Source organism: Pseudorasbora parva, chromosome 12 (assembly GCF_024679245.1).
Source record: "Pseudorasbora parva isolate DD20220531a chromosome 12, ASM2467924v1, whole genome shotgun sequence".
NCBI classification, from domain to species: Eukaryota; Metazoa; Chordata; class Actinopteri; order Cypriniformes; family Gobionidae; genus Pseudorasbora; species Pseudorasbora parva.
Genome location: NC_090183.1, coordinates 44,522,140 through 44,550,008, shown reverse-complemented (window position 1 = coordinate 44,550,008; position 27,869 = coordinate 44,522,140). Strand labels below are relative to the sequence as shown.

Genomic DNA, 27,869 nt, shown 5'->3' with positions numbered 1-27,869 from the left:
ATTTGTTCATTTTAATGTTTCTTCCAATGACATCAATATGTGCGTTGTGATAATTCGAATTCAAATGAATGTGTTAATCAGAAGTTCATTAGATATGTAATGCTGAGAACTCTCACTGTCTATAATAATCATTTTTTTATATATAATTGTTTGTTTGTTTGTTTTGGCACATGTTTACTCTATCCGGATCCATTGGGAAATGTCAAGTTCTGTCAGGTCGACAGAGTAAACACACACCCACAGCACCCCCTTCATCAATTCATCCCGTGGAAAAGATTCAAAGTCCCTCAGACGAGCTCTGCTGTTGGAGGAACACAGCTCTTATACCATGATTTCACTCTTCTTTATCACAGCTCTGGTGCTTTGGCCTCATGCAGTTCAAGGTAAGATCAATACCCTCGCAAACAATGGGTTCTTTTCACTTCAAGTGTTTTGATACATTTAATATTGTGCTTTTAGACACAAAGTGCGTAGCTCAAATTGCTAGAGGTTTCCAAACAGCCAGAGAACATGTGTTACTCCTTACAAGTATTTACCATGGTAAACAAGGTTATACTCTAGAGTCTCTAACACCATATAATTAATTAGGATTTTATAGTTATATCTGCAGTAACTGCGCTATTTTGGCTAAACTATGGTTACTATGGTATAATTTTGGTCGATTGATCCATATAAACAAGGTTATAAAGATGGTGTTTTAAATACAATATTTTAGTTGAGTAATTCTGACAAACAAGGTAAAAATGTGGAATTACCATGGTAAATGAATGTTATTGTGCCATGGTATACACACACACACACACACACACACACACACACACACACACACACACACACACACACATTTATATATATGGTATTTCTATCACTTCCACAGTATTCTTGTAACCAAATGTTTGTGGCAATGTCACATTTAATTTCTTTATTGTCCCTTTTTTGGTCATGCACACATGCTCATAAGGACGTGTACTGAATTTAAACACAAGCATATGCGTTCCAGCTGTGTCAGATTCTGTTGACTGTGATGTTATTTGGGCATCACCGCATGATCGTGCCATGCCACTGGAAGTTTTGTGGACCAGATGTAGTTTACAGATCCAAAGGTCATGTGTGTTTAAGCACCTCTGAGAGGACACACACAACATTACAGCATTTTAAGCTGGCACAAAAAGAAGGATCATAAAGAATTTGCTGGAATCATTGATAGTAATTTTGATGTTTTATAGAAAACATGGAAACATTTAATATCTGATGTGTTTTATTAGACACTGTTTGGATCATTGATGGCCAGAAGTGATGTAACCTGTTGCTAAAAGGCCGTTTCAGAGCTAGTAACAGAGGCTTAAGCTAATGATAGCAGTTATTATATACAATATAGAGAGACTGTGTTTGTTTGAGTGGGAGCCAGAGTGAGAGAAACCCTAGCCTAATAAAATGTAATTTAAAAAAAAAACAAAATAATTGGAAATAATTTGTAATTTTATCCTATTGTTTACTTATATTAATTTAGGTTATTTTGCTGTTGTCGGCTGCATGTAAGGACCTTTGCAATAACTGAAATCGTTTGGTGGAGTGATATGGAACTGTAATGCGGTCAAAACCTGCTGGAACTACTTTAGTCATGTGTTTCCCTGAAAATAACAGAACGTTCGTCAACCAATCAGATTCAAGCATTCAACAGCCCTTGTAGTATAATTATATTTTAGACAGCATTGTTTTCATTTAATAAATGACACAAAAAGTAATCCATTTTGGGAGTTTTAAGAGTTTCAGCTCAATGTCTTTATTAAAAATGAAATCCACAGTGGGAAAAAAACAAACAAAAACTGAATAGCATGGTAAATAAATACTGATTTCATACTATAGGGTACAACATGACTTAAAGGGTTACTTCACCGCTTTTTCATATTAAACGATGTTATTCCCTTAACTAAAATGAGCTGATACATACCTCTCTCGTCTCAGTGTGTGCACTTAATCTCTCTGACGTGCGGTGATGATCTGATAGCATTTAGCTTAGCTCCCTAAGCCCAGTTCATTCACTATGGAACCAAACAGAGATCAAGTTAGAAGTACCAAACACCTCCATCTTTTCCCTATTTAAATACAGTTACACGAATAGTTGAACGATCAAGTGTGGTGACAAAATAAAACGTGGTAGTTCTCTAATCGGATTAAAAAGGAGTACTATAATGTATGGCGGATTAGCACTTCTGAGAGTACTTTGGCTCGGCGCAGTAAAAAGTCCCGGCCGAAACATCTTTCCTCACACCTCCCCCTCACTCTCTCATTTCTGTCAATAGGGAGATGTGAGGGGAGATGTTTCGGCCGGGACTTTTTACTGCGCCGAGCCAAAGTACTCTCAGAAGTGCTATTCCGCCATACATTATAGTTCTCATTTGTAATCCGATTAGAAACCCGCCACGTTTTATTTTGTCACCATACTTGATCGTTCAACTATTCGTGTAACTGTATTTAAATAGGGGAAACGTGGAGGTGTTTGGTACTTCTAACTTGATCTCTGTTTGGTTCCATAGTGAATGAACTGGGCTTAGGGAGCTAAGCTAAATGCTATCAGATCGTCACCGCGCGTCAGAGAGATTAAGTGCAAGCACTGAGACGAGAGAGGTATGTATCAACCAAGCTTGCAGTCTCCCTTTCATTTACTGAAGCTTTCGGGCCTCGATCGCCCCCCGGTGACCGGTCCCAGTATAGCCGCCCCTCTGTGTTTTCTAATGGACGCGAGGCAAACTAAACAATAAAATTACACTTCAAAAAATTTTCCCCAAAGTTAGTTTATGTCACTGAAGGCAGTTATCATCATGATGATTTCATTTCAAGTGTTCGTTTTAAAAATAAGTTTAGTTTTAGTTAGTTATTTGATGCTATAAAAACGGGGTGTGTGACGTCATGATTGGCAGCTAATATCGACGTCTTCTCTGAGTGAAGTTGTCACTGAGGCACTAACAGACTTTTTTCGAAATTTTTGGGAGCAGATTAGAGCTTAGCTTTAATTTCTACATTTCCATAACTGTTTATTTCACACCAACATAATTAATTGTTCTGCATCTGCGAGAGTGTGGGCGGGCTTTTGATATCGCAGCTGTACTTTCTGCTCTACTTCCTGCGCTCTACTGCGCAACTCCGGTCCCGAAATCGCTACTGCGCAGACTCGGTCCCAAGATATCAGCGCCGTGCAGGCCGCCTGAAAGCTTCAACTCTGGCAAGCGGAAACGGATGATGTCGAGTCGTCCATATTTTTTTACGGTCTATGGTATCAACTCGTTTAAGTTAAGGGAATAACATAGTTTAATATAAAAAGGGAGTGAAGTATCCCTTTAAGGCACACCTTAAGAAAAATGTGGCTTTCATGGGATAGTGTATGATTGCAGAAAGAAATATATGTTTAAAATGAACATTGATGCACCCCAACCACACACACACACACACACACACACACACACACACACCGATACAAAAAAACTAATACTTTAGCTAAAATAATATATTTTGTTCAAAACAATCACTTTATCAAAGTCTGTACTATTTCCTGTTTATTTTGATGATTTGTGTGCAATAAATAAGCTGTCATTTAAATATGCTGCATTTATATTTATTCATTTTGAAGATGCTTTTATCCAAAGCGACTTACAACTTGTTGAGTTGTAAGAGATTTTAATTACTTATTGTGACTTAAGGCGATTATGTTTAAGGGCAACTTAATATATAATATTTCCTATCTGAATCTAATAATGTCATGTCAACAAATGGAACAGTCAGTCAGAGTCTGTTTATTATCATGTTAATTACTGTGCCTTTTACCCCAAAAACCATACTTTTCAATAATGGAAAATAATGTTAAATATGGCATTTGGGGTAAAAGGCACAATATTTGCTTTAGTTAGCCTGAACAAAACTGAAAATCATTAAGAAGACTTTTGTCTTGGTTCACATTTTCTACTTAATTCTACAACATTTTTAAAAACATCAAATATTAGATAAAATCAGCACAGAGTTAACGTCGCGATCACGTCATGTATCAGAAAAAATGTCAACGTGCATCTTAAAGGGATAGTTCACTTTGAAATTAAATGTTGATATGTTTTAGCTCACCTCATGGGCATCCGAGATGTAGGAGTATTTGTTTCCCCAGTAGTTTCAATTTTGATCATTTTAGGTCAAACCGTTCTTGTCTGTGCCTCACATAATGCAGGTCTATGGTCACCACCTCAAAGAGCACACACAGAGAAGTCCAAATTAAACAATCCCCCATCGTAAGTACACACTGATGGCCTAAGACACGAAACGAGCGGTTTGTGTGAGAAAACTAACAGTATTTATATCGTTTTTACCTCTTGTACACCACAGGAAACACGCACGCGCGCCCTCGTATCAGTCGGATGCAAGCGGCAACCTCCCGCGATCTCTCTTGAAGCCAATACGGAAGTAATGTAAACTGCAATTCCTCCACTGGCCACTAGGGACAGGCTCCAGAAGGGAGCAGAATCTCATTGAGCCCCATGTTAAAATTCTCAACTTTAAAGCAGAAAAAAACATGTTTACAGCCTGGTACAAATTGTGGTTTTGGCTTATAAGGCTAATTTTGATCTTCATGACAACTCTGAGGGGGGTGAATTTTTTTATAACTCATTCGTTTCCGTTATATAAAGCCTTAAGGTTCTGCATAATTAAGGGCGTGGTTACAAGTGGATAGCCATTTATCCGCCGTCTATAGTTATTGCGTCACCTCAGCTCCGCGCACATCCCGCCTTTTTGCCCATTTTCTGTTATCCGGGAGTGACACGCGTTGACTCGCTCACAAGATGGCAACGCCCAGCTCGCCCATACTTTAAGCTTCAGAACGGCTTATCAGAATCCTATGGGTGACGTCACGGACGCTACGTCCATATTTTTTTACAGTCTATGGTCGGATGTAGTGGTGTACAAGAGGTAAAAACTATATAAATACTGCTCGTTTTCTCACACAAACCGCTCGTTTCGTGTCTTAGGCCGTCAGTGTGTACTTACGATGGGGGATTGTTTCATTTGGACTTCTCTGTGTGTGCTCTTTGAGGTGGTGACCATAGACCTGCATTATGTGAGGCACAGACAAGAACGGTTTGACCTAAAATGATCAAAATTGAAACTACTGGGGAAGCAAATACTCCTACATCTCGGATGCCCATGAGGTGAGCTAAAACATATCAACATTTAATTTCAAAGTGAACTATCCCTTTAAGATGCGGATGTTTTGAAAAAAGTGCTGAGGCAAGTTTTGGAGAAAACAATCAAAGGCGCTTTTAGCCCCGTTGTTCCCTAATTACTAGACTGATGTGTTTTAACAGCACACCGCAGCGCACTGAATGATTTCCAGCGATCTGAGGGGAGAGAGCTGGTTCTGAAATCCTGGAACGTGAACCGTCTGACTGAACTTCCAGGAATCACTTTGGAGGATTGTGCTAAACGCTGCACAGAGAGCCCAGAATGCAGGTCTCAATTCCTCACTTATACTTACAACTAAATGAAAATTGCTTAAGTTTTGTTTGTTTACTTTAGTACATCTTTATATGTAATTTCATAATTATGTTGTCTTATGCAATTGCATATTATATTAACTTTAAATCTAATACTGTTAAAATTATAATCAAATACTTTACAGTTTAAAGCTTGAAAAAAATAATTAAACATTGATTTAAAATGCACTTTAAAGTAAAACTTTGAATCTGACATTATTACAAAGTGCATTAAAAGTCATGAAAGTGTAAAATATTGAAGTAAAAGTGTGTTTTTATTTGAAGTGTCACACTTTTGTCTTAAGGGAATAAACATTTTATTTAATTTTTACATTTCTTTACAACATGTATTTGAGTGCATCTTTCTGACAAAAGTGTGAACTTTACAGGGCTTTCAATTACGAGTTACGTCCATCTGTGGTGTGTAAACATCTGCCCTGGGTGGGCGACGGAGACAATGCAGACGTCAAGAGAAACGTGAACTGTGACCTTTATGAGATGAAAGGTGAAAAATTGCTTCTCAAAATTGGTTACATAAAGTGTTAGAAAGTTGATTTCAAAGATAATCAGGATACGCATGAAGACATCAGCCATTAAAAACCCATATCAGTTAAAGGAAGTGTATGTAAGATTGTGGCCACAATATCCTGGCCGGGCTACTGTTGTCAGTGATAGAAGTGTTTGAAATTAACATGATTTCTTAATATCTAGTGACATATCAAGGCCATTTTAGGATTCATTAAAATACATTTCTTACCTACAGTTTCTTTAACCAACGTTTTATGATGCAAGTGTCCCTGTAGTCAAATGTTCATAACGTTCTTCTCTTCTCAGTCTATGTAAGGAAGTGCATCATGGGTAAAGGAGAAGACTATCGAGGGAAAGTGTCAACGACTACGAGTGGACGAACATGTCAGCAGTGGTGGTCAAAATTCCCTCATGACCACAGGTATGAGTCCGACATTAAGGACCCTATCATACACCCGGCGCAATGTGACATCAAGTGTTTTTTGCTAGTTTCAGTCCGATAAGGCCCCATGTATAATATGTTGCAAAAATGCAGATTTATGCAAAGTTACTTACATTTGTAAATACTTACAAGTGGTCTCAAAAGGTGTTTGGACACTCTTAAAACTGTCAGGTCACTGCATTACATACAAAATATCAAGTTGCATCTGCAAACAAATCATGCACAAGCTTTTCTCAGAATGAACTTTTGCAATAGCATACACTGATAAATCATGTGCATTAAGATAAAAATTGTGTATTTAGAAAGTATTTAGAGTCTCGTGTTCACCAAGGCTGCATTTATTTAATTAAAAATACAGTAAAAATAGTAATATTGTGAAATGTTATTTTAAGTAGTTGTTTGCTGCTTGATTATATTTTAAAATGTAATGTATATCCTGTGGTCAAAGCACCCTTACTCCAGCCTTCAGTGTCACATGATCCTGTGGATTTGATGCTCAAGAAACATTTCTGACTCCTATCACTGTTAAAATCAGTTTTATATTTAGTTTTTTCAGGATACTTTGAATAGAAAGTTAAAACAAACAGTAAAGCAGTGATGTCTTTACTGTCACTTCGGATCAAAGCATGCCTGCTGAGTACAGTAGTGTATTACCCTTTGATTCGTATAATGATATTAGAGTGATTGTGCCACTTTTTGGACTAGATGGACTCCATCTGCTACTAATGGCCTGGAGCTGAACTATTGCCGTAACCCAGATGGCGATCGCATCGGCCCGTGGTGCTACACGACTGACCCCGAGCGCAGATATGAGAGCTGCGAAATCCCCCAGTGCAAAAATGGTAAGACTCATTACTCAGATTTGCATCTCATTGTCATTTTTAAGGGTTAGTTCACCCAAAAAATTTATTTATGTCATTAACTCCTCCCCCTAATGTCGTTCCACACCCGTAAGACCTCCGTTCATCTTCACACACAGTTTAAGATATTTTATATTTAGTCTGAGAGCGTATGCAAGTGTATGCACACTATACTGTCCATGTCCAGAAAGGGAATAAAAACATCATCACAGTAGTCCATATGAGACATCAGTGGGTTAATTAGAGTCTCTTGAAGCATCCAAAATACATTTGGGTCCAAAAATAACAAAAACTACGACTTTATTCAGCATTGGCTTCTCTTCTGGGTTTGTTTTCAATCCTCAAATAAAGAATCAAACGGTTATGAATCAGCGTATTGATTCATGATTTGGATCATGTGTCAAATATGCTGATTCATAACCGTTCGAATCTTTTTTGAGGATTGAAAGTCCTTACGGGTGTGAGACGACATTAGGGTCATTAATGACAAATTCATTTTTGGGTGAACTAACCCTTTTACGTGTGTTCTCACTTTTACAGTGTCGTTTTCAGCACTTGTTTTGTGTGTTTCTATGTTAGAGGTGTGCATCACTTGTAATGGAGAAGACTACAGAGGTCAGGTGGATCACACGGTGAGCGGTAAAGAGTGCCAGAGATGGGACCAGCAATATCCTCACCAACACATCTACCAGCCAGAGAAGTAAATATAACATAACTAGAGATGATTTTGTTGCCATTCAGTGGCACAGGCAATAACGTCAGCCGAGAGCGACACACACCTGCCTCCTCTCACTCACTCGTCTCATGCACTTTCGTCATCCACAAATTGTGTTTAGTTCCAACTTAAGATATACTGAAGTATATTTGATTGTGCTAAAGTGGAACTATTGCTTTAGGTATACTTTAAAGGGGTACTTCAGCGCTGGGAAGATGAATCTGTATTTAAACTGGGTCATTAATGTAGTAGAAATGTGAAATTATTTTTGAATTTGGTGCTTTCTAGACTGAGAAAAGACAAAATGTATTTTGTCTCATGTGGATGAAAGACAACAATTCCCAGAATGCTTCACTTCCCTTCGAGGCCACTCCTAAAGCCACCGCTACTGAATCACTGTGACTGGATCATTTTCCCATCGTGTTCATCTTCATACAATTAGTTCAGTTAGAGAACAGACACTACAATTAAAAACTGAACGTGTCTGTTCAATATAATGGGAGTTAGCCGCTGAGGGAGTGTCACGGCAGAGTCCGATTTTGTAAATCCGCACCCGACCCGACCCGCTTAAAATAGAACCGACACCCGACCCGCACCCGAAATAAAATCAGTTTAGCATATAACATTATATAGCCCTACACATTTATTGCCAGGTCATACAAAAGTAAATACTGCACCGCGCCACGTCTTTAAAATTCGAACACATTATGTGTACACACACCGGCGGCGGCATTCGGTGCCTGTCTGCGGCGACTTAGGAAGTTGTTCAAAATTCTGCCGCGCCACAGAGCGCCAATGTACTGATTTCACCCTGATTTCACCCTGTGCTACAAGATGCACACATCACACAGCTCTTCTGGATTCAAAAACTGAGATTCAAAACTGAGCTTGCGCGTTGGCATACATAATGTGCACGTCCGGCGCTGAGCTTTGAGTCCCGTATGCGACCCCATTAAAGTCTTGTGTGATTTTTTGAAAGAGAATCCTGGGAGGGCGCGCGGCGGCGCGAGCACAAATAACCTGATATTATTTTAAAATTGTTTTATTAACTTGAAATATAGGCAAGACCTATTTGTAGATGTGTTCCTAAATATATGCATACATTTTTACGTTCGCACGTGACTGTTTTAAACCCGTGTTAGACCCTTGTTTCCCCCTTGTCCGACCCGCACCCGTATCCGACACAGTTGGATGTTTTTCACCCGTTTCCGCAAAATTTGTGGGTCGACCAGTCGGCTACCGGCGGGTACCCGAACCCGTGCAGGACTCTGTGTCACGGCACAAACGCAGCAGGAGTCGTGTAGCAGGAGAAATGTAAAGCCCCTTGGATGGCCATAGGGTCTATTAAAAGCACTATATAAAATGCAGTCCATTCAGTCTGGCCTGTTTTCAGTTCATGCCTTTGGAAGCTTAACTTTTAATAGGAATTAATTTGAGAAGTTGAAACACTCACTTTACTCATAGATCCATTTACATGAATGCCTGCAGCTGCGAGCTGAGCTGTGAGTGCGATCTCCCCTCCCCATGTGCGGGTTGAAAACATGTGGAAATGGCTCCCTCTGCTGGCTGTAGTCTTTAGTCTCTGGCCTTTCCATCCTCTGAGTAATTTTCCCAGGGAAAAAAAAAGCATAAATCTCTCGTTTCAGGAGGAAATGGGGGAGGGGAGCACGATCAAATATACTCCAGGGTTTCTACTGATAGAAAGACATATGCTAATCGCTGAAGTAACCCTTTAAATATGTTGCATTTAAAGGTACAGTGTGTGAATTTTTGCGGCATCTAGTGGTGAGGTTTTGAATTAAGGCTCTATATTTACCCTATTTACACTGCATGGTTCAAGTGACCCAATTCAGATTATTCCCTCTAATGATCGGCTATGACGTGAACGCGTAAGCAGGAAAATTCGGGTCAGAATGTCTTGGGCTGTTGCACTAGTGCAGGGATATTCAAATCTTACCCTGGAGGGCCAATGCAGTGCAGAGTTTAGCTCCAACCTTAATCAAGCACACCTGAACATGCTAATCAATGTCTCCAGGATCATTAGAAAATCACAGGTGGGTGTGTTTGATCAGGGTTGGAGCTAAAATCTGCAGTGCATTGGCCCTCCAGGGTAAGATCTGAATAGCCCTGCACTAGTGTACAGTGTAAATACAAATATCGGATAGCAGGTCATCAAAAAAAAAAAAAAAAAGCACCAAATCAGAATTGTGCATCAAGACCTGCAGTGTAAATGCAGCCATAGAGAAGCTACGGTGGCCAACACAGGACAAAGATGTGGTCATCTGAGACAGCAGAGAATATCTACCGCTCTGTAGAAAAGTTTGTCCCTTTAGGGCTACTTTAGAAACATGGCGGCACAAAATGGCGATTCCACTGTAAGGAGACCGAAACGGCTCATTCTAAGGTAATAAACACATAACGGTTCATTAAGGTCTTTATACTCCACTGAAAACATAGTTATGTTTATTATATTGCATTTCTGTCAATAGATCCTCGTGACTATTACACACTGCACCTTTAATTAACTGGTGGAATGCTAGTGTAAAGATGTAAAATGTCTTTGTAACTGATGTTTGTGTAACCAGATATCCTGATAAAAGTCTGGATGATAACTATTGCCGTAACCCGGACGCGTCTCCGGTGCCCTGGTGCTACACCACTGACCCGGCGGTGGAGAGAGAGAGCTGTGATATAAGCAAGTGCTGTAAGTCTTTCTGCTCCTTAAGGATACCTATTTAATTTCATGTTATTTTATAATTTTTGTCATGTATTAATCTACTAAATTATAGACTTTTTGTCGTTGTTAATTGCAGTGATGCCAGTAACGCGTTACTTAAGCCCCTTTCACACTGCACGTCGGACCCGCAATATTCCCAGGAGCATTGCCGAGTCTCCTTCTGTGTGAAAGCAACCACGTCCCGGGAATTGATTACCGAATTGAACCCGGGTCGGGGACCTAGTAATATTGCGGGATTCGATCCGGGACGAGCGCTGTGTGAACAAAAGCAACGTGTACGTAGTTATCGTGCGACTCCTAGAGCTTGTTTTTTCAATAATACAACCCTGCAGTGCCAGAAGAGCTCGTCGGTGTTTTAAACGCAGAGAGTGTTCGTATACAAAAGAAACTAAAATTAAACAAGCAGAAATGAGCGCAAACTGGACACAAGTCGAGACCACGGAGCTCCTTACTATCCGCGCTGAAGCTGAGATCGCTCGCCGTTATACGTCACATCAGGATGTCACGTGTCAACTAGATCCGGGACCGTTACGGGTTGTGAGTGAAAGCGCTCATATTACGGTATTTCACTGGCAGTGTGAATGGACCAAATCTAGCGGCCCGGGAACAAATGCCGGGTCGCATTATCCGTGTATTTGCCGGAATCGCAGTGTGAAAGGGGCTTTAGTAACACGTTACTCTAATCGGACTACTTTTTTTCAGTAACGAGTAATCTAACGCATTACTTTTTCCAAATCAGTAATCAGATTAAAGTAATTTATCCAAGTCACTGTGAGTTACTATTTTAGTAATAATCCTTAGTAAAAAAAATTAAATATATTTTGCTTTCTTCTCGCATCTCTGGGAAACTATTTTTTCAGGAATTTTTTTTTAATTTCAACTTAAAATGTCACGACATTGTTGACGTTACTGTTAAAAATACACTTCCAATAAAGTGAGTGTGGCCAAAAACGGTTGCCATTTCTATGTTGAGTCGGCAGGGGTGTTGTCGGAAACTGCTGAATGTAACTTATAAAGTAACTTGTAATCTTACTAAGTTACTTTTAAAGCTACACTGTGTAACATTTTTAGTGTATTCTTAGCTAAAAACACTTAGTTTTTTCAAAAATATATGTGCTCATTAATGAATATTTACTTCTTTCATGTAATAAAGTATTCTCGTAAGTTTATAATATGCCATTGAAAATACATACGGGTGAGGGGTTCGAATGGCTGTCATGTTGCTCCTCCATCTTGAAAGTACAGCAGCCAAAGAGGGACATACCCGTAAATTCAAGCTTCGCCTTTCGCATTTTAACACTCGATGGCACCGTGTCGAATGTGAAGAGGGGGATTGCCGTGTTAATCTTGGACTAAATCGGCCACCGTAGGAGTTCAAACGATATCAGAATTCGTTTATCAGAACAGAAACTATTATTCGCTGGATGGTCATATACCGTTTCACCGCTAGATGGGGGAAAATATCACACAGTGTAGCTTTAAAATCAAGTAATATGTAAAGTAACTAAGTTACTTTTTAAAGTTACTTTTTCAACTGTGGCAACACTGGTTAATTGCGTGACTTTTAGTATTTACTTTGTTTTCGACATTAAGATGGCCTTGCTGCTGGCATAACAATTTGTACCTATCTTGTATCTTTGAAGAAAATTTTCTATATTGAACCTTAAATGGGATCCTATCATGGGGTAATTTATGGATTTTGTTTTAATTAATTTTTAATTTTAATTTAGTTGGCTTGAAAAAGATGTGCTATACGAACTTCTTCTTAGCCAAAATTTAGAAAGTATCTGTATCTCCACCTAGAACTTTAAGTCTACAACCTCCAAACTCGGCTCAGACCTCAGACTGTTCTGGCTCGGGTTCCTATATCCTTTTAAACGTATCCAACTTGAGCTTTTCATAAAAATGAAGATTAAACATCATAAAAGTCCCATACGCTTTAATATGCTAACTCTAATAGAGTATTTAAGCTTCATCCGCTATGTATCTATCATTTACAAAGCCTAGCAGCTAGCTTAGGACATGCTAACAAACTTGTTAAAATCATGGTTATTAGTATTAGCAGCCTTATGCTAATGCTAATAACCTGCAAAATCATGTTAGCAACATGTCAAATCATGCTAGCAAAAATGGTAACATGTTAAAACAAAAGCTAAACCTAATCACAGCATGTTAATTAATGCTAATAACATGTTAAAAGCTAAATTATGTTAATGCATGTTAACAAAATACTAAAACATGCTAGCAACATGCTAATTCATATTAACAAAATGTTAAAATATGCTAGCCACATAGTAATCATGCTAGCAGTGTGTTAAATCATGCTATCTACATTTTTTTGTTTTATCAAACATGCTAATGTAACAATTGAATTCAAACTTTAAACTTGTGCGCATAATAAAGTGTTCTTTACAATTGAGTCGAGACCCCTAGTGTTCTGCGCTGAACCTTTTATATAAGAGTTTGGTATATTTAGAGCAGCTGACAATATTCAGGGGCTCAAGGGTTCATGCTAAACAGCCAAACCTTGACCTCTTCGGTTTTATCACTCTTTATAAGATAAAGAGTGTAAACAAAAGCACTTTACATGCAGGATATACAGTAAGGTTAGAAGTGAAGAAATAAAACACGAGGTCTGCAATGTGTCCATATAGCGTTTCTGAAACCTTATTTCAAAGTTTATAGAGACACATACAGTCAGTTTTCAGTCAGAAGTCGACTTTAAAATGCTCGCACAACACTAACCTTTAACGGTCGTTTGCATTCTGTTAGCAGTGCATGAATTTCAATCTCCATGCAAATCATTTGGATTATTATTCATTCGTTCTGTTTAAAGGACACAGATCTTCATCTTCCCGAGGACATCACTGTCATTTCATGTTGTTCAAAGAGACAACTAAATCAAAAGTCAGAAACTGTTTGAGAGCAGTTTATTAAATTGGGTTCACAAGACACACTACAGTATTATTCTTTATGAATATGCAATGACATTTGTGACATTTACTAGCCTGACAAGCCAGACCCACATCAAGATGTTTGGTCTGGAAACTCACCATTGACGGCTCAATCCGAGGGGCGGATAAAAGGTCGTCTATCAAACTCCCTCTGCACGCGATAGGATAGCGCTACAACCAACCAGAGCAACGAAGGTGAAGCGGAGCTCGCTGACAGATTAAACATTCACCGTATCCGGTCGGCTAAACTCTGAACACATCTTCCCTTCTTAAGAATGACTTCAGTGCCGTTCTTTGTTCTTTTCTCAGAGAAAAGCTTAACTCCAAGTCTTCCAGAGTCGCGGTCAAAGCTGATTCGAAAGACCGCCGTTCACCAGTTTCTGTGTTTACTAGAAGCACGCAAACGCAACTCGGCCGTCGTCATTATGGCCCCGCCCACCGACTCTATACACGATGTGATTGGCCCGACCAGAGTGAGGGGAATACAGCTCAGAAGGGTATTGAGAGTTGCTAGACGACACTCGCAGTAGATTAGATTTGCTGCCGCTAGGGTGCGTCTAGATTTCTAGGCTAGACATTTACACTACTTCAGGCCAAAATAACATTACATGTGTCTATGAAAAACCGTCAAGCAACCACAGAGAACACCGAACTTGTATGTTACTTAATACATTTGAAGACAATGATGAAACTCTTTATTGATTATGTAAGTGGTCATGAAATGCATTGTTTTATTGTTTTATAATGTTTCCTGGGGTGCACTAATAATGTTAGTATGATGAAAAATTGTCATAACTTAGAAATAAAAGGCATTTTTTTGGCTGCTGTGAGACTTCAGTGTACTAAATTGCCACATATCAGAAATCACCGGCCTCAGATCAAGCATTAGAATTAACATGGTTACTCATGTTGTGGCATTACTGTCGAGTCCATATTGTAAAAGTCAGTTTGCAAAGCCTGCGCAGAAGCTGCGACTGATTTCCCAAAGAATCCACAGTGAAATGTAGCGAACACAAATAAATAATGCTCAACTGAGACATTCACATTGATGAGAATAAATAAGCTCATTCACAGCATTAGGATCCTTTGGAAGGTGATGTTATTTTTAGTTTCGCTCTTCTCTCCTCGTCATCTCACTAACACTCCAGTGGGCGGAGCCTAAGTTACCATGACGTAGGCATAGATCTGTGATGTCATCAATAGGCTCATTCCACAACGAGTCGTTCTCTGGGCATGGTTACAATAAAAGCTGTTTTTGGGACTAACAAGAAAACTTATTTTATTCTTATAGTATGAGGACCTCTTTTATGTCAAAAGCTCAAGGAAAATTAGATTTCTCAGATCATGACCCCTTAAAGGAACTGTTTATAAGAAATCTGAATAATCCTAAAATGGCCCTGATATAATCACTAGACATTAAGAAATCATGTTAATTTCAAATACTTCTATCACTGCCAACAGTAGTCCGGACAGGATATTGTCATGTAAAAGTTGTTGTTGCAGTCCTCAACTGATGTTGATGTTGACATGTTGTGTTTTGGCCTGAAGCTCCGCCCTCCACCTATCGACCAATCACGAAGTCAGTAGTGTTTGGGTTGCCAGATCTGCTCTAGTTACCACAGCTGCAGATCTATAAACGTACAGCCAATCTGGCAACCTCGAGTCAGGGGGAGGGGGAGGGGGATACACCGCTTTACAGTCATTTGAAAGTGATTGCAGTACCAGTTTTGGCCACAATCTTGCATACACTTCCTTTAAAATATAAAGTAGAGTGTCCAGTGTACTAACCAAAAGTTGTTTTAACAAGCAGAAACTCTCTTTTTTCATCCTGTAGCCAATTCTCCCAAGCGTCGCTTCCGCTCCAGCTACACCACTAATTGTTTTCGGGGTCGTGGAGAGGACTACAGGGGCAAAGTCAACGAAACAACCTCTGGCATCCCCTGTCAGCGATGGGACGCCCAGAAACCCCACGAACACCCATTTTTCCCTAAAACCTACGAGTGCAAGTGAGTCGAGAGGGGCTTCATTATGTCTTGAAAATCTTTAGAACTGATGGTTTATTGTGACTTTTCACCCTTAGGGGTCTGGAGGAGAACTATTGCCGTAACCCAGACGGTTCGGAGGCGCCCTGGTGCTTCACATCCGTCTCTGACATGAGGACAGCGCTCTGCCTGCAGATCAAACGCTGCGCTGATGACATTGAGGCTGAGGGTACAGCTGCCGCCCTCTAGTGATTAAAAACATCAACTGCAGTTTCATTTTGACTGTGCTTTGTATTTGTGGGAAGGGGAAACTGCAGCAAATGTCTTGTCTCCATAATGACTGTATATACACTACTGTTCAAAAGTTTGGGCTTAACCTTCATCAGTCCCTCACGATCTGTAACAAATCAGTCCCTCGCGGGTCAAAATTACCCGAAGCCATAAAATTATATATATTTATTTATTTATTTTATTTTATAACTTAAAAGGTTAGTTCACCCCAAAATTTATTTTATGTCATCAATGACTCTCCCTAATGTCGTTCCACACCCGTAAGACCTCCGTTCATCTTCACACACAGTTTAAGATATTTTAGATTTAGTCCGAGAGCGTATGCAAGTGTATGCACACTATACTGTCCATGTCCAGAAAGGGAATAAAAACATCATCAAAGTAGTCCATATGAGACATCAGTGGGTTAATTAGAGTCTCTTGAAGCATCCAAAATACATTTGGGTCCAAAAATAACAAAAACTACGACTTTATTCAGCATTGTCTTCTCTTCTGGGTTTGTGTTCAATCCTCAAATAAAGATTCAAACGGTTATGAATCAGTGGATTGATTCATGATTCGGATCGCCAATGTCACGTGATTTCAGCAGTTTGACACGCGATCCGAATCATGAATCAATACAATCAATTTTTTGGGTGAACACTAACCCTTTAAGCTTAAACCTCAAATTATGCTGGGAACATTGAACATCAAACCTAGACTGTCACAATTATATCAGTTGTAATAGTAAAACAATTTACTATCATTCAGACACTCAGGTCAGTGAGATTTGTTTATTTTTGAGAGAGAGAGATAATACTTTTTATTTAGCAAGGAAGCATTAAATTGATCAGAAGTAAAAGTAAAGGTGATTGTAATGTCACAAAAGATTTATAATATGATGCTTATCTTTTGAAAGTATCCTAAAAATCTGGGTTAATCAAACATCGAGCATATTATAATGATTTCTGGAGGATCATATGACACTGAAGACTGGAATAATGATGATAAAAATCCAGCTTTGCATAACAGGAATAAATTAGATTTTAAGTTTTATTCACATAGAAAACAGCTATTTTAAATTGTAATAATATTTCACATTATTACAGATTTTACTGTATTTTCAGCATTTTTATTTTCTTTTTTTTTAAATTAAAGTAGTCTTCTTTCAAAAAGTCTTGGAAAATCATACCAATCCCAAACTTTTGAATTGTAGTGTATATTAATTTTAAAAATGCAAAAAGCAATATTTCACTAGTGGTCTCATACTTTTGGATCACCGCTGTATAATCAGGACTAAATTTAGACCATGTTTGACGACAATCAACTACTCAAGTTGAGGTCAGCCTGCCATGTTGTGTACATGACATTTGGCCTAAAGAGCATCATGATGGATCGCTATCACTCAGGACAGGTGTAGACTGTCATAGACTCCTGCTCGAGTCTGTTCTTGACCTCCGAAAGCATATCAGCTGTCAAATAAATTCCCACGCACAGCAAGCTAGAAGACCTGACCACATTAAATGATCTGACCGTGATTTCAGCAGTTTAATTTTGAGAATTTTTTTGGCATTTCGATATTACCTGAAGCATTCCTTCAATTCCATTCCCCCCGAAGGGGGTCGAATCGACCTGTGTGGGACTGATTTGTGACTTTTTTTATTTAAACCACATAAACCTAGAATCCAGTCTTTTTTGTGTTTGTGTGTGTATGCGACAAAAGTCCTAAGGTCTTGGACCGCTCCGATCAACACTCAATAAAAAAAAAAAATCTACAATTTATTTTGGGTAGAAATGACCAGAGGGATGGAATTAATTATTTTATTCAGCAATGATGCTTAAATTAATCAAAAGTGACAGTAAAGACACTTATAATGTTGCAAATATTTATATTTCAAATAAATGCTGTTCTTTTGAACTTTCTATTTGCTGGAGAAAAAAAATGCTTTCCTAAAAAAATATGAACTGTTTATGATAAACACTGATAATGATGTTTATTGAGCAGCAAATCAGAATGATTTCTGAAAAACTCATCTGACTGGAGTAATGAGGCGGAGAAAATCACAGGAATAAATTACATATTAAAACATAAGTGTATTTCACAATGTTTTTTTTATCATATAAACGCAGCATTGGTGAGCAGAAGAGACTTTTTTTAAAAACGTACTGACCCCAAACTTTTGAACAGCATTGTAAATAACCCGATTTTTTTCCTTCCTAAACTAGATTGCTATAATGAAATCGGAAAAAACTATCGGGGTGTTGTCCGCAAGACACGTAAAGGTATTCTCTGCCAGAAATGGAGCGTCAACACACCTCACAAAACCAAGTAAGACAAATGTTCACCATGAGATCACACAAATGCTGAGCTAAACAGACCTTTGAAAGATCATTGATCATGTATTATACTTATTAAAATAAGTATAGGCAAACTGCAGAATTAAGCTTCATTATAAAATCCCATTCTTGTGGTCTCATTTAAAGCAGCTGCTCTATGATATATTCAAGGGAATTTATGGATGTATATTTGCAGGATAAACCCAAAAACGCACCCTGAGGCCAATCTGACCGACAACTACTGCAGAAACCCCGACGGAGACCACCACGGACCCTGGTGCTACACCTCTGACCCCAAGACCGAATTTGACTACTGTGCCATCAAGCAGTGTGGTGAGGTTACCCTGTTTAACCCTTGTATGGTGTTCGGGTCCACTGGACCCGGGGATAATAAAAGTGTAGAAATTGTAGGTCCTATATACATTTACTCTGTCCTCCTCCTGTCAGGGCATGCTGTTAGTGTGTGTGTGTATTCATGTATATGTTTTATGAGGACACAAATGTGTATAATGACATGGATATTACATCCTAAACATGGTTTATGACGATATTTGTGTCCTCACACTAAAACATACTAAATGGTGTTTTTTGAAATTCAAAAAATGCCAAAAGTTTTCTGTGATGGGTCGGTTTAGGGGTATGGTTAGTGTAGGGGGATAGATTATACAGTTTATACATCAGAAAAAACAGTATGCCTATGGAGAGCAACCATACACCACATATCCAAGTGTGTGCGTGCGTGTGGGTGGGGGTTGGGGGGGGGGGTGCCTTTGTGTGTTATGGTTGTGTGTGTGTGTGTGTGTGTGTGTGTGTGTGTGTGAGAGAGAGAGAGAGAGAGAGAGAGAGAGAGAGAGAGAGAGAGAGAGAGAGAGAGAGAGAGAGATTGTGTGTAAGTGTGAGAGAGTAGCTACAAGAGTGAGTTTTGTTTCTACCCCTTCCGTTCCCACAGAAGGTTGCAATTCTTAAATGTGATCTAACAAAGGTAAAGAGAAAATATTAACCATATATGCTGCTTATATTTCTTGTAATTGGGATGAAGTAAACATCTGTTGAGTATTTTAACAACATTTTAGATTGAGTTAAATTAAAAACCCAAAAATGCAGCGGGTCCACCAGACCCACGAACACTGGCTGAGTAACAAACATATGAACACCACACAAGGGTTAAAGATGTTCTTTTCAATCTAGTTTGCTCATGTCTGCTCTTTAAGCTTCTATCAACCTGGCACACACCGAATCTGTGCACGGGCCAGATTTACTAAACAGGGTAGACTAGCGTGAGAGCGCAAATCCAAAAAAAGCTCAGATGGGAGTGGAAAGTTTTGCACGTGATCTACTGATGAGGAACAGTTTTGACCATTTTTTTTTTTAATCGAGTGTTCATTTGAGTGGTCCAAGACCTAAGGCATTTTGTTGCACTTGAACAGGGAATACACAAACAAATTGGATTCGAATGAGTTTATGTGGTTGAAATGAAAGTAACAAATCCTTCCCTGGCGAGTCAATTTGACCCCTTTAGGAATGAATGGAATGTGAGGAATTTCTTTTTAATGTTTCAGAAAAATATATAGAAAATCTGGCACAATTCAGAACAAACACACACAACTGAAGACTATAGAACATCCCCAATGCAGAGCACACTCACATGCATACACACACACACACACACCTAGGAATTCCTAGAAAAATGAGGGGTCATAAAACGGGGACGAAGTTTGTTTGTTAGTCAATATTTTCAGATAAAAATCAATCAGTCACACTGCAGACTCAACACAGATATGAAGCGGTTAGATATGAACACATTTACAATGCAGAACTGTTAAATCAATTATTATTTTATTGATAAAATCTAAAAATAAAGTAACTCAAATAAATAAATAAATTGGACAAATATTGTGGGGAAAAAATGAAATCAACTTTCTGCACAAAATAAAAAAAAGTATAATTTTAGGGCTTCAGGTCAATTTGATCAGTGCGGGAAGGATTTGTGACAAAGTGCGAGAGAAGGATGAGGGTTAAAGCACACACACGCAGCCGGATCATTTCCATAATGACCAACACAATCTACAGGGTTTTTGGGGCGGTAAATAATGGCACAAACAGCAGTAAATTGATGAGCACAAACCTTAATAAATCACCTTGAGTGATTCATTTAATCACTGTCCTCCCATAAATACTGCGTCTAAAAGGGAAACTCCTATAAATGCAATAAGATCAGCCTCAAAAATAACCCTGTCATGCATTTTCAGAGTAAATTTCTCACATTTTTAACACCAAGGTTAGCACTGGTGCAAGCTGTTAGTAAATCTGGCTGAATATATGGTGAAATGTGTTGAAAGGTGTAGGTGAAAGCATCAAATTAGCTATTTTTGAGAAATTCTGCTAGCACAATTATTAATAATATTATTTGTTTTTATAATTATTTATAACAAAATTATATTGTATTTGTAACAAACTGCCCTGAGACAGAAAGGTTGGAGATCCAAACGCAGTATTTATTGAAGGGTAATCCAAAGTCGTAGTCCATAAAACAGGCAAAAGGTCATAACAGGTAAGTAGTCCGAAAAGGCAAATAAAACAAAAGGAACAGGCAAAAGGGTAATCCACAGAGAAGGCAAGAAATCAAAGACCAAGAGACATGAAACCAGGGAACCGCTCAGAAATGCAGCTGTGACACTAAACAAGACTTCGCACTGAATGACAGAGATAACCAGGCTTATATAGGCAGAGGTAATGAGGTGATGAGACACAGGTGTGAACAGTGAGTGCTAATGAGTCCGGGGAAAGGATTATGGGTAATGTAGTTTGTGATGGAGTGACAGTCCGGGGTGGAGTGCCCTCTGGTGGTGATCACGGCCACTCACGCTGGTGAATTGTGACAGTATTATTAAGAATTATACATTAATAATACACTATAAAAAATGCTTGGGTAAAATATAGACAAACCCAGTTTTTGGTTTAAAATTTGTATTAAAAAATGTAATGGGTTAGTCCATATTTGACATATTTTGGGTTAAAACAAGCATTTTTTTGGAGTGTAGTAATAATAAATAGTTAATAATAATAAATGAAATGATTTATAATAATTGTATTATTTTCTGTGTGCTTCTTTATATTGCAGCTGGAGAGAAAGTGCCAATCATCGGGCCAACAAGTAAGTCAAACCCATTGTGCGTTGAGTAGTACAGACTCTGATGTGTGATTGTGCTCCTAATTGAAAACCCGTCCACTGTGTGTAAAAAGCGGAGGTTGTGTTTAACGAGTGTGGAAAGCGAGAGGACCGAGTTAAGAAGTCCATGTTAAGAATAGTAGGCGGCACACCTGGAAACTCTCCCTGGACCGTCAGCCTTAGAGACCGGTTAGTCGCACTGTTATTTTACGGCCCAAAATATGTCACTTTACAGAAGTAAAATAGGTTTGCAAACCATTTGCAGCCCGCTGAAATCTCTTAATCTTCACAGGAAAGGAAATCACTTCTGTGGAGGTTCTCTGGTCAGTTCTGAATGGGTCATCAGCACCAAACAATGCTTCTCTTCCTGGTAACTCACAGTCAGCCGGGATTCATAGTTTGACAGCAAGAGCGTTTGTTTTAATAAATGCTCATGTGCTTGTTTGTGGTTGTTTGCAGTTACGTCGACCTCACGGGATATAGTGCAATGATGGGCACCTTGTTCCGCGATCCGAAGGAAGGCGAACCAGACAGACAAACCATCTCTCTCACCAAGATCGTCTGCGGCCCTTCTGAATCCCACCTGGTCATGCTTCAGCTAGAAACGTACTTCATACCACACACAAACACACTGGGTTTCTGCGGGTCCTAAAAAAGTCTTCATTTGACCTACTACAACTTAGAGGGTTAGTTCACCCAAAAATGAAAATGTGATGTTTATCTGCTGACCCCCAGTGCATCACACATGTAGGTGTGTTTGTTTCTTCAGCAGAACACAAATTAAGATTTTTAACTCCAACCGTTGCTCGTATAATGCATGTCAATCGGGTTTCTATGAGAGCTACAAGAGAGTAAAAAACACATACAAACGAATCCATATTAAACCCTGTGGCTTGTGATGACACATTGATGTCTTAAGACACTAAACGATCGGTTTCTGCGAGAAACCGAACAGTATTATTTTTTTACCTTACCTCATAGAAGTCGAATCTCATCTAGTATTCCCAACGCCATTTCTTCCGCCCGAAAAAGGTCAAAACCCGGTGTGATCATAGATAAATATATATAGATGCCTTGTTAGTGCATGCACGGATCGTTCAAGTGAGGTATCTATGTACACATTTCTATGATTGCGCCGGGTTTTGACCTTCTCCGGCGGAAGTAATGGCGTTGGGAACACTAGATGAGATTCGTCTGATATGAGGTAAAAAATAACACAAATACTGTTGTGTTTCTCTCAGAAAGCAATCGTTTTGTGTTTTAAGACATCAAAGTATTGTCACGAGTCGCAGGGTTTAATATGAATTCGTATGTATGTGTTTTTTACTCTCTAGTGGCTCTCATTAAAAAAAAAAAAAACATTGACATGCATTATATGAGCAACGGTCGGAGTTAAAAATCTTCATTTGTGTTCTCCTGAAGAAACTACATCCCTATATCCCTACATCTCGGACGCCCTGGGGGTCGGCTGATAAACATCAAATTTTCATTTTTGGGTGAACTATTCCTTTAAAGGGTCATGAAACCCCTGTTTCAGCAGCCGTCACTGACTACGTTTACTTGGACAAAAATACTCCGATATTAATCTGATTAAGACAATACTCTGATTAAGAGGCTACCATGTAGACAGCGATTTCTAATTACCTTAATCTGATTAAAGTCATAATCTAACTAAACATAAATCGGATAAGAAATGTGGAGTATGCCTATTTTAGTCGCATCATCGGAGAGCATTACAGACATGTACACACCTTAATCTAACTAATTACGTTGCTTCGGAGATTTCGCCGCATTTTGTGACAGGACACAACGTTACGCACAACAGGGAAGTGCAGAGGGGAGGCTTTGTGGGCCATAATCGATCTATGTTCTATCGCATGTAAAACAGGAACATGAACGGAGTACTATAAAAGCAACTCATGTAAACACCTTAATCAGAATATTGTCTTATTTAGAATAAGGCCAATCATTAGATTACTGCTGTCCATGTAAACGTAGTCAGTTCTCACCACAGTTTTGAAAAATGCTATAAAAGTGGGCGTGGTTAATCTGCATAGTGGAGGGGGATGAGGGAAGACTGACAGCAAACGCTTCGGATTCAGTTTTATTTCACTCTCAGTAAAAGCATCAATCGACTGAAGAGAGGTTATGTGACGCAGAAACTCTTATAAAGCAAAAACAAAAACACTCATTTTTGATCCATTAAAGCATCTTTTACTCACCGATTGCGATCTCACTCTTTGAAGCGCCTGTCAATCAACACGTGCTGCCGTGTTACGCTACGCCTCTTCTCATTGGATAAGGACATGCAGACTCATGAATAATTATGAGACACCAATGAGTCATCTTCGTACTATGGTACGAGAAAACGTCACATTCTGTGACATTGATACAAAGATTCATTTAAACCCGGAAGTTGAATATAGAGCAAAAAGTCTTAAAATTAACTAGGTTTCTCCTACAGTCAAAACAAATGGATGGTAACATTGACTTCTATGATGCTCAACACTCATAACTCTCAACTACCTCAGAAAATTTGGTTTCATGACCCTATAAGGCCTTAAAAATGCCTTCAATTAGAGCAGAACGTCTTAAATTCAATATCATGGCATTCAAATGTATTGCCTTATGATTTCTGTGATGCAGAAAACATGGAGGGAATTGCAGAATCCATTCATAAAAATGCAGCTTACTGTGGAATGCAGAATGTCACGTAATTCGTCAAATTTTGGATGAATTCATCAAAAGTTGGTCAGCCACTTAAAGGGAGAGTTCACCCAAAAATCAGCGTATTGATTCATGATTCGGATCGCGTGTCAAACTGCTGAAATCACGTGACATTGGCGATCCGAATCATGAATCAATACGCTGATTCATAACCGTTCAAATCTTCATTTGAGGATTGAACACAAACCCGGAAGAGAAGACGATGCTGAATAAAGTCGTAGTTTTTGTTATTTCTGGACCCAAATGTATTTTGGATGCTTCAAGAGACTCTAATTAACCCACTGATGTCTCATATGGACTACTGTGATGATGTTTTTATTCCCTTTCTGGACATGGACAGTATAGTGTGCATACACTTGCATACGCTCTCGGACTAAATATAAAATATCTTAAACTGTGTGTGAAGATGAACGGAGGTCTTACGGGTGTGGAACGACATTAGGGGGAGGAGTTAATGACAGACATTTCATTTTTGGGTGAACTAACTCTTTAAATGGACCTTCATAACACCTGCAGGAACCCTGAACACATGCTTTGGTTCCACCACGGTTTTTGGACATGTACCATGGTATCTTGACCTCTGACAGACCCATCTCTCGCTCTTCTCCTGCAGTCCTGCTCAGTTTAATGACCGCGTGTCTCAGATTTGTCTTCCTCCTGAGCGCTACATCGTGCCAGAGGGAACCACCTGTGAAATCGCCGGTTGGGGAGAAACAAAAGGTGCTTTATGCAATACTTTCATTCTGCATAAATGCTGTTCTTTTTAACTTTTTTTTCCATTAATGAATCCTAAAAAAAAAAATTATCGGTTGCCACAAAAATATGAATATATTTAACTTTAATAATAATCAGAACTGCATCAAAAGTGTTGAATCAATTCTCTCTCTCTCTCTCTCTCTCTCTCTCTCAGGAAAGGGGGATGAAACTGTACTGAATGTGGCTCAGATGCCTGTAATGAGCAATACAGACTGCAACGTATATTTCAAGGGTCGTGTCCGTGAGAACGAGATGTGCACCATGCCCTTTCAGGCTGGAGTGGGCGCCTGTGAGGTACTGTGCGTTTATGCATCACTTTTAATTTACACCATATTAGTTAAAGCCAGCATGAAACAGAAGTTGCGATAGTCCTTTCTTCCCTATTGTGACATATATATATTTTAAAGTGAAACATTGTGACCCTCATCATCAGAGAAGAGAAGAGAAGAGAGGGAGGGGAAATTATTCTGATTCAAGATTACGAAGGCATGTGAATTAAAAAGAATTATGATGCACGGATATAAAAAAGGAAATACTGCAATATTCCTTAAAAATAAGAATGGTCATTTTAATCCATGGTGACTTTAAGAATCATTGCATTGAAGCATTGCTATATCATTTGAAAACAAAACTGACGTGAGTTGTGTTTCTGTTCTCACTGTCAGAAAAAAAGGTACATTGCTGTCATTGAGGCGGTACTCTAAATCTCCGTTCACACTGCAGGCAAAAGTGGCCCAAATCTGATTTTTTTGGGGTCAAGTGACCAGGTCAGACCTCTTCAGAGGTAGTGTGAACACTCAAATCTAGCCACATACATATGTGGTTCTAAATCTGACCCAGATCTGATTTTTTCCAAAGCGGCTGCAGTGTGAACAACCAAGGTGGATTTGATGTGACTTTTACGTCAATCTATGTCGACATTTGTAACAATTATGTGCGGGTGAGTTAGCCCTAGACACAACAGACACAGACAGTAACATTAAAAACTTGACTAGATATGGAGAACAGCGATGGAGCGAGTCAGTGGAGGGAGAGTGAGGTGTTAGACCTAATTAGTATATGGGGAGATACTTCAATTAAAGCTACGCTAGAAGTATCCTACCGTAACAGCTCTGTTTTTGAATAAATAGCACACGAAATGGAAGAACGGGGACACAGAAAAATGTGGATTCAGTGCCAAAGGAATGTGACAAAAGGCCAAAATAACCAATTTTGCTCTCTTTCTTTTCGTTCTTCTCCTCTTCAGCTCCTGCTCATTAATGTTATGGCTTCCATTACACAAACATTTTTGCTTACTTCCTCTATAACCTCCCGAACTTTAGTGCAACAGTGTGCTGCGTCTGATGTCATTGATATTGTTCTTTTGCACATGCGGGTTAGTTTGAAACCTGAAACAGTTCACACTGGAATCAGATATAGGCCACATTTTAGGCTCACCATTTAGGGGTGAGTAAGGTACAAAGATGTACCTTTTCACTTTTGTGAAAGTGAAGGTGCTGTACCTTTTTTCTGAGAGTGCTGACATAAAAAAGCAGTGCTAAATGCAAATATGCAACTACACACAATTATTCATAGTAAATAAATATGCTTTTTTTCGAAGGTGAATTTAAAAATACAGGCAAAACACCTGTATTAAATAAAAATGGTAAATTCTGTTAAAATTATACTGTACATTGTGCCCTATTTTATGGATTTTTTACTCAGTATTTTTTGTGCAAGTTCAGCTGTCTTTTGGTAGAAAATGAGATAAAAATGTTTGTATGATAAGCAATTTTACATTTACATTTAATCATTTAGCAGACGCTTTTATCCAAAGCGACTTACAAAAAAGGGGAGAGTAATAGAAGCAACGAAACAAACAAGGCCAACAACCTGTAAGAGCTGTAAGAAATCTCAATTAATTAGCACAGTACACAATTTTTTTTGTTTTGTTTGTTTTTTTGGTTGGTATATAAAAAAAAGTCCATAAAAATAGGGCACAATGTACTGTATTAATATGAAGGAATTTTCCATATTGTTTTTTTACAGGTGTTTTACCTGTATTTTGAATTACACATTGCATTGGTTTGTGTTTTAAAGGTTAACAGAGGTTTCTGTAAAATTACTGGATAATGTACTGGCAGAAAATTACCAGTACAATTTCTGCTTTTATTTTTCACAGTGAATCTTAAGTCAGTAAAACTTGTAAGTAAATCTGATCTAGATGCTCAGCTTAGCAAGCAAAAATCTTGCAAAATGTGTGCGTGTTCATAAGTGAAGCATTTCGTGCTTCAAACAGTTCCTTTCTATGCCTTTGTTGCTGCCTGCTTTTTCAATATATGTATGTGGGGATTGTGAAATGAGTAAGATGTGCTGTGTGTGTGCAGGTGCACTGTAACGTTGTTTTTTTCCGCTCTTTCAGAGAGACTACGGCGGCCCTTTGGCCTGTCAGAACAGCGACTGTTGGGTCCTTGAAGGAGTGATCATACCAATGCGCCGCTGCGGACATCCGGGCCAACCCAACATCTTCATCCGTGTGTCTGTTTATGTGGATTGGATTAAAAAGGTCATGGAGATGACCTAGCTCACATAACACAACACACGGCGTTTCACACTGCCTGATCTGCTCAAATATAAATATGTTAAGTAGATTGAATGTAATATACTTAAAAATGTGTTTTTATAAGATTATGCAAGCATTTTTGTATCGTTATGAATTTGGGGGTTTAATTGACGTAAGATGTATGCTTGCATTTGTGGAACATATATACAGGTGCACATAAATTTACATTAAAGCTGACATCCATCTATAAAGAACTTTGAAATATTAATAAAGTATTCAAAAATATGCTTTTACCCTCCAACATTCATTAATCTAATAATCCCACTAATTTACTGCA

The 27,869-nt window shown here is 38.7% G+C and overlaps 1 protein-coding gene across 1 annotated transcript; it reads left to right on the top strand.

Moving 5' to 3' along the window:
* The first annotated feature begins 224 nt into the window (after positions 1 to 224).
* Positions 225 to 27,817, top strand: mst1 (macrophage stimulating 1). The gene is made up of 18 exons (XM_067460457.1): positions 225 to 383; positions 5,346 to 5,490; positions 5,903 to 6,018; positions 6,348 to 6,462; positions 7,189 to 7,325; positions 7,923 to 8,043; positions 10,644 to 10,762; positions 15,584 to 15,755; positions 15,830 to 15,960; positions 18,228 to 18,330; positions 18,535 to 18,671; positions 21,460 to 21,492; positions 21,582 to 21,696; positions 21,800 to 21,877; positions 21,967 to 22,113; positions 24,848 to 24,954; positions 25,145 to 25,284; positions 27,392 to 27,817. The coding sequence occupies exons 1-18, from the start codon at positions 329 to 331 to the stop codon at positions 27,551 to 27,553; spliced, it is 2,133 nt and encodes a 710-aa protein (XP_067316558.1). The 5' UTR covers positions 225 to 328; the 3' UTR covers positions 27,554 to 27,817.
* Positions 27,818 to 27,869: the final 52 nt, after the last annotated feature.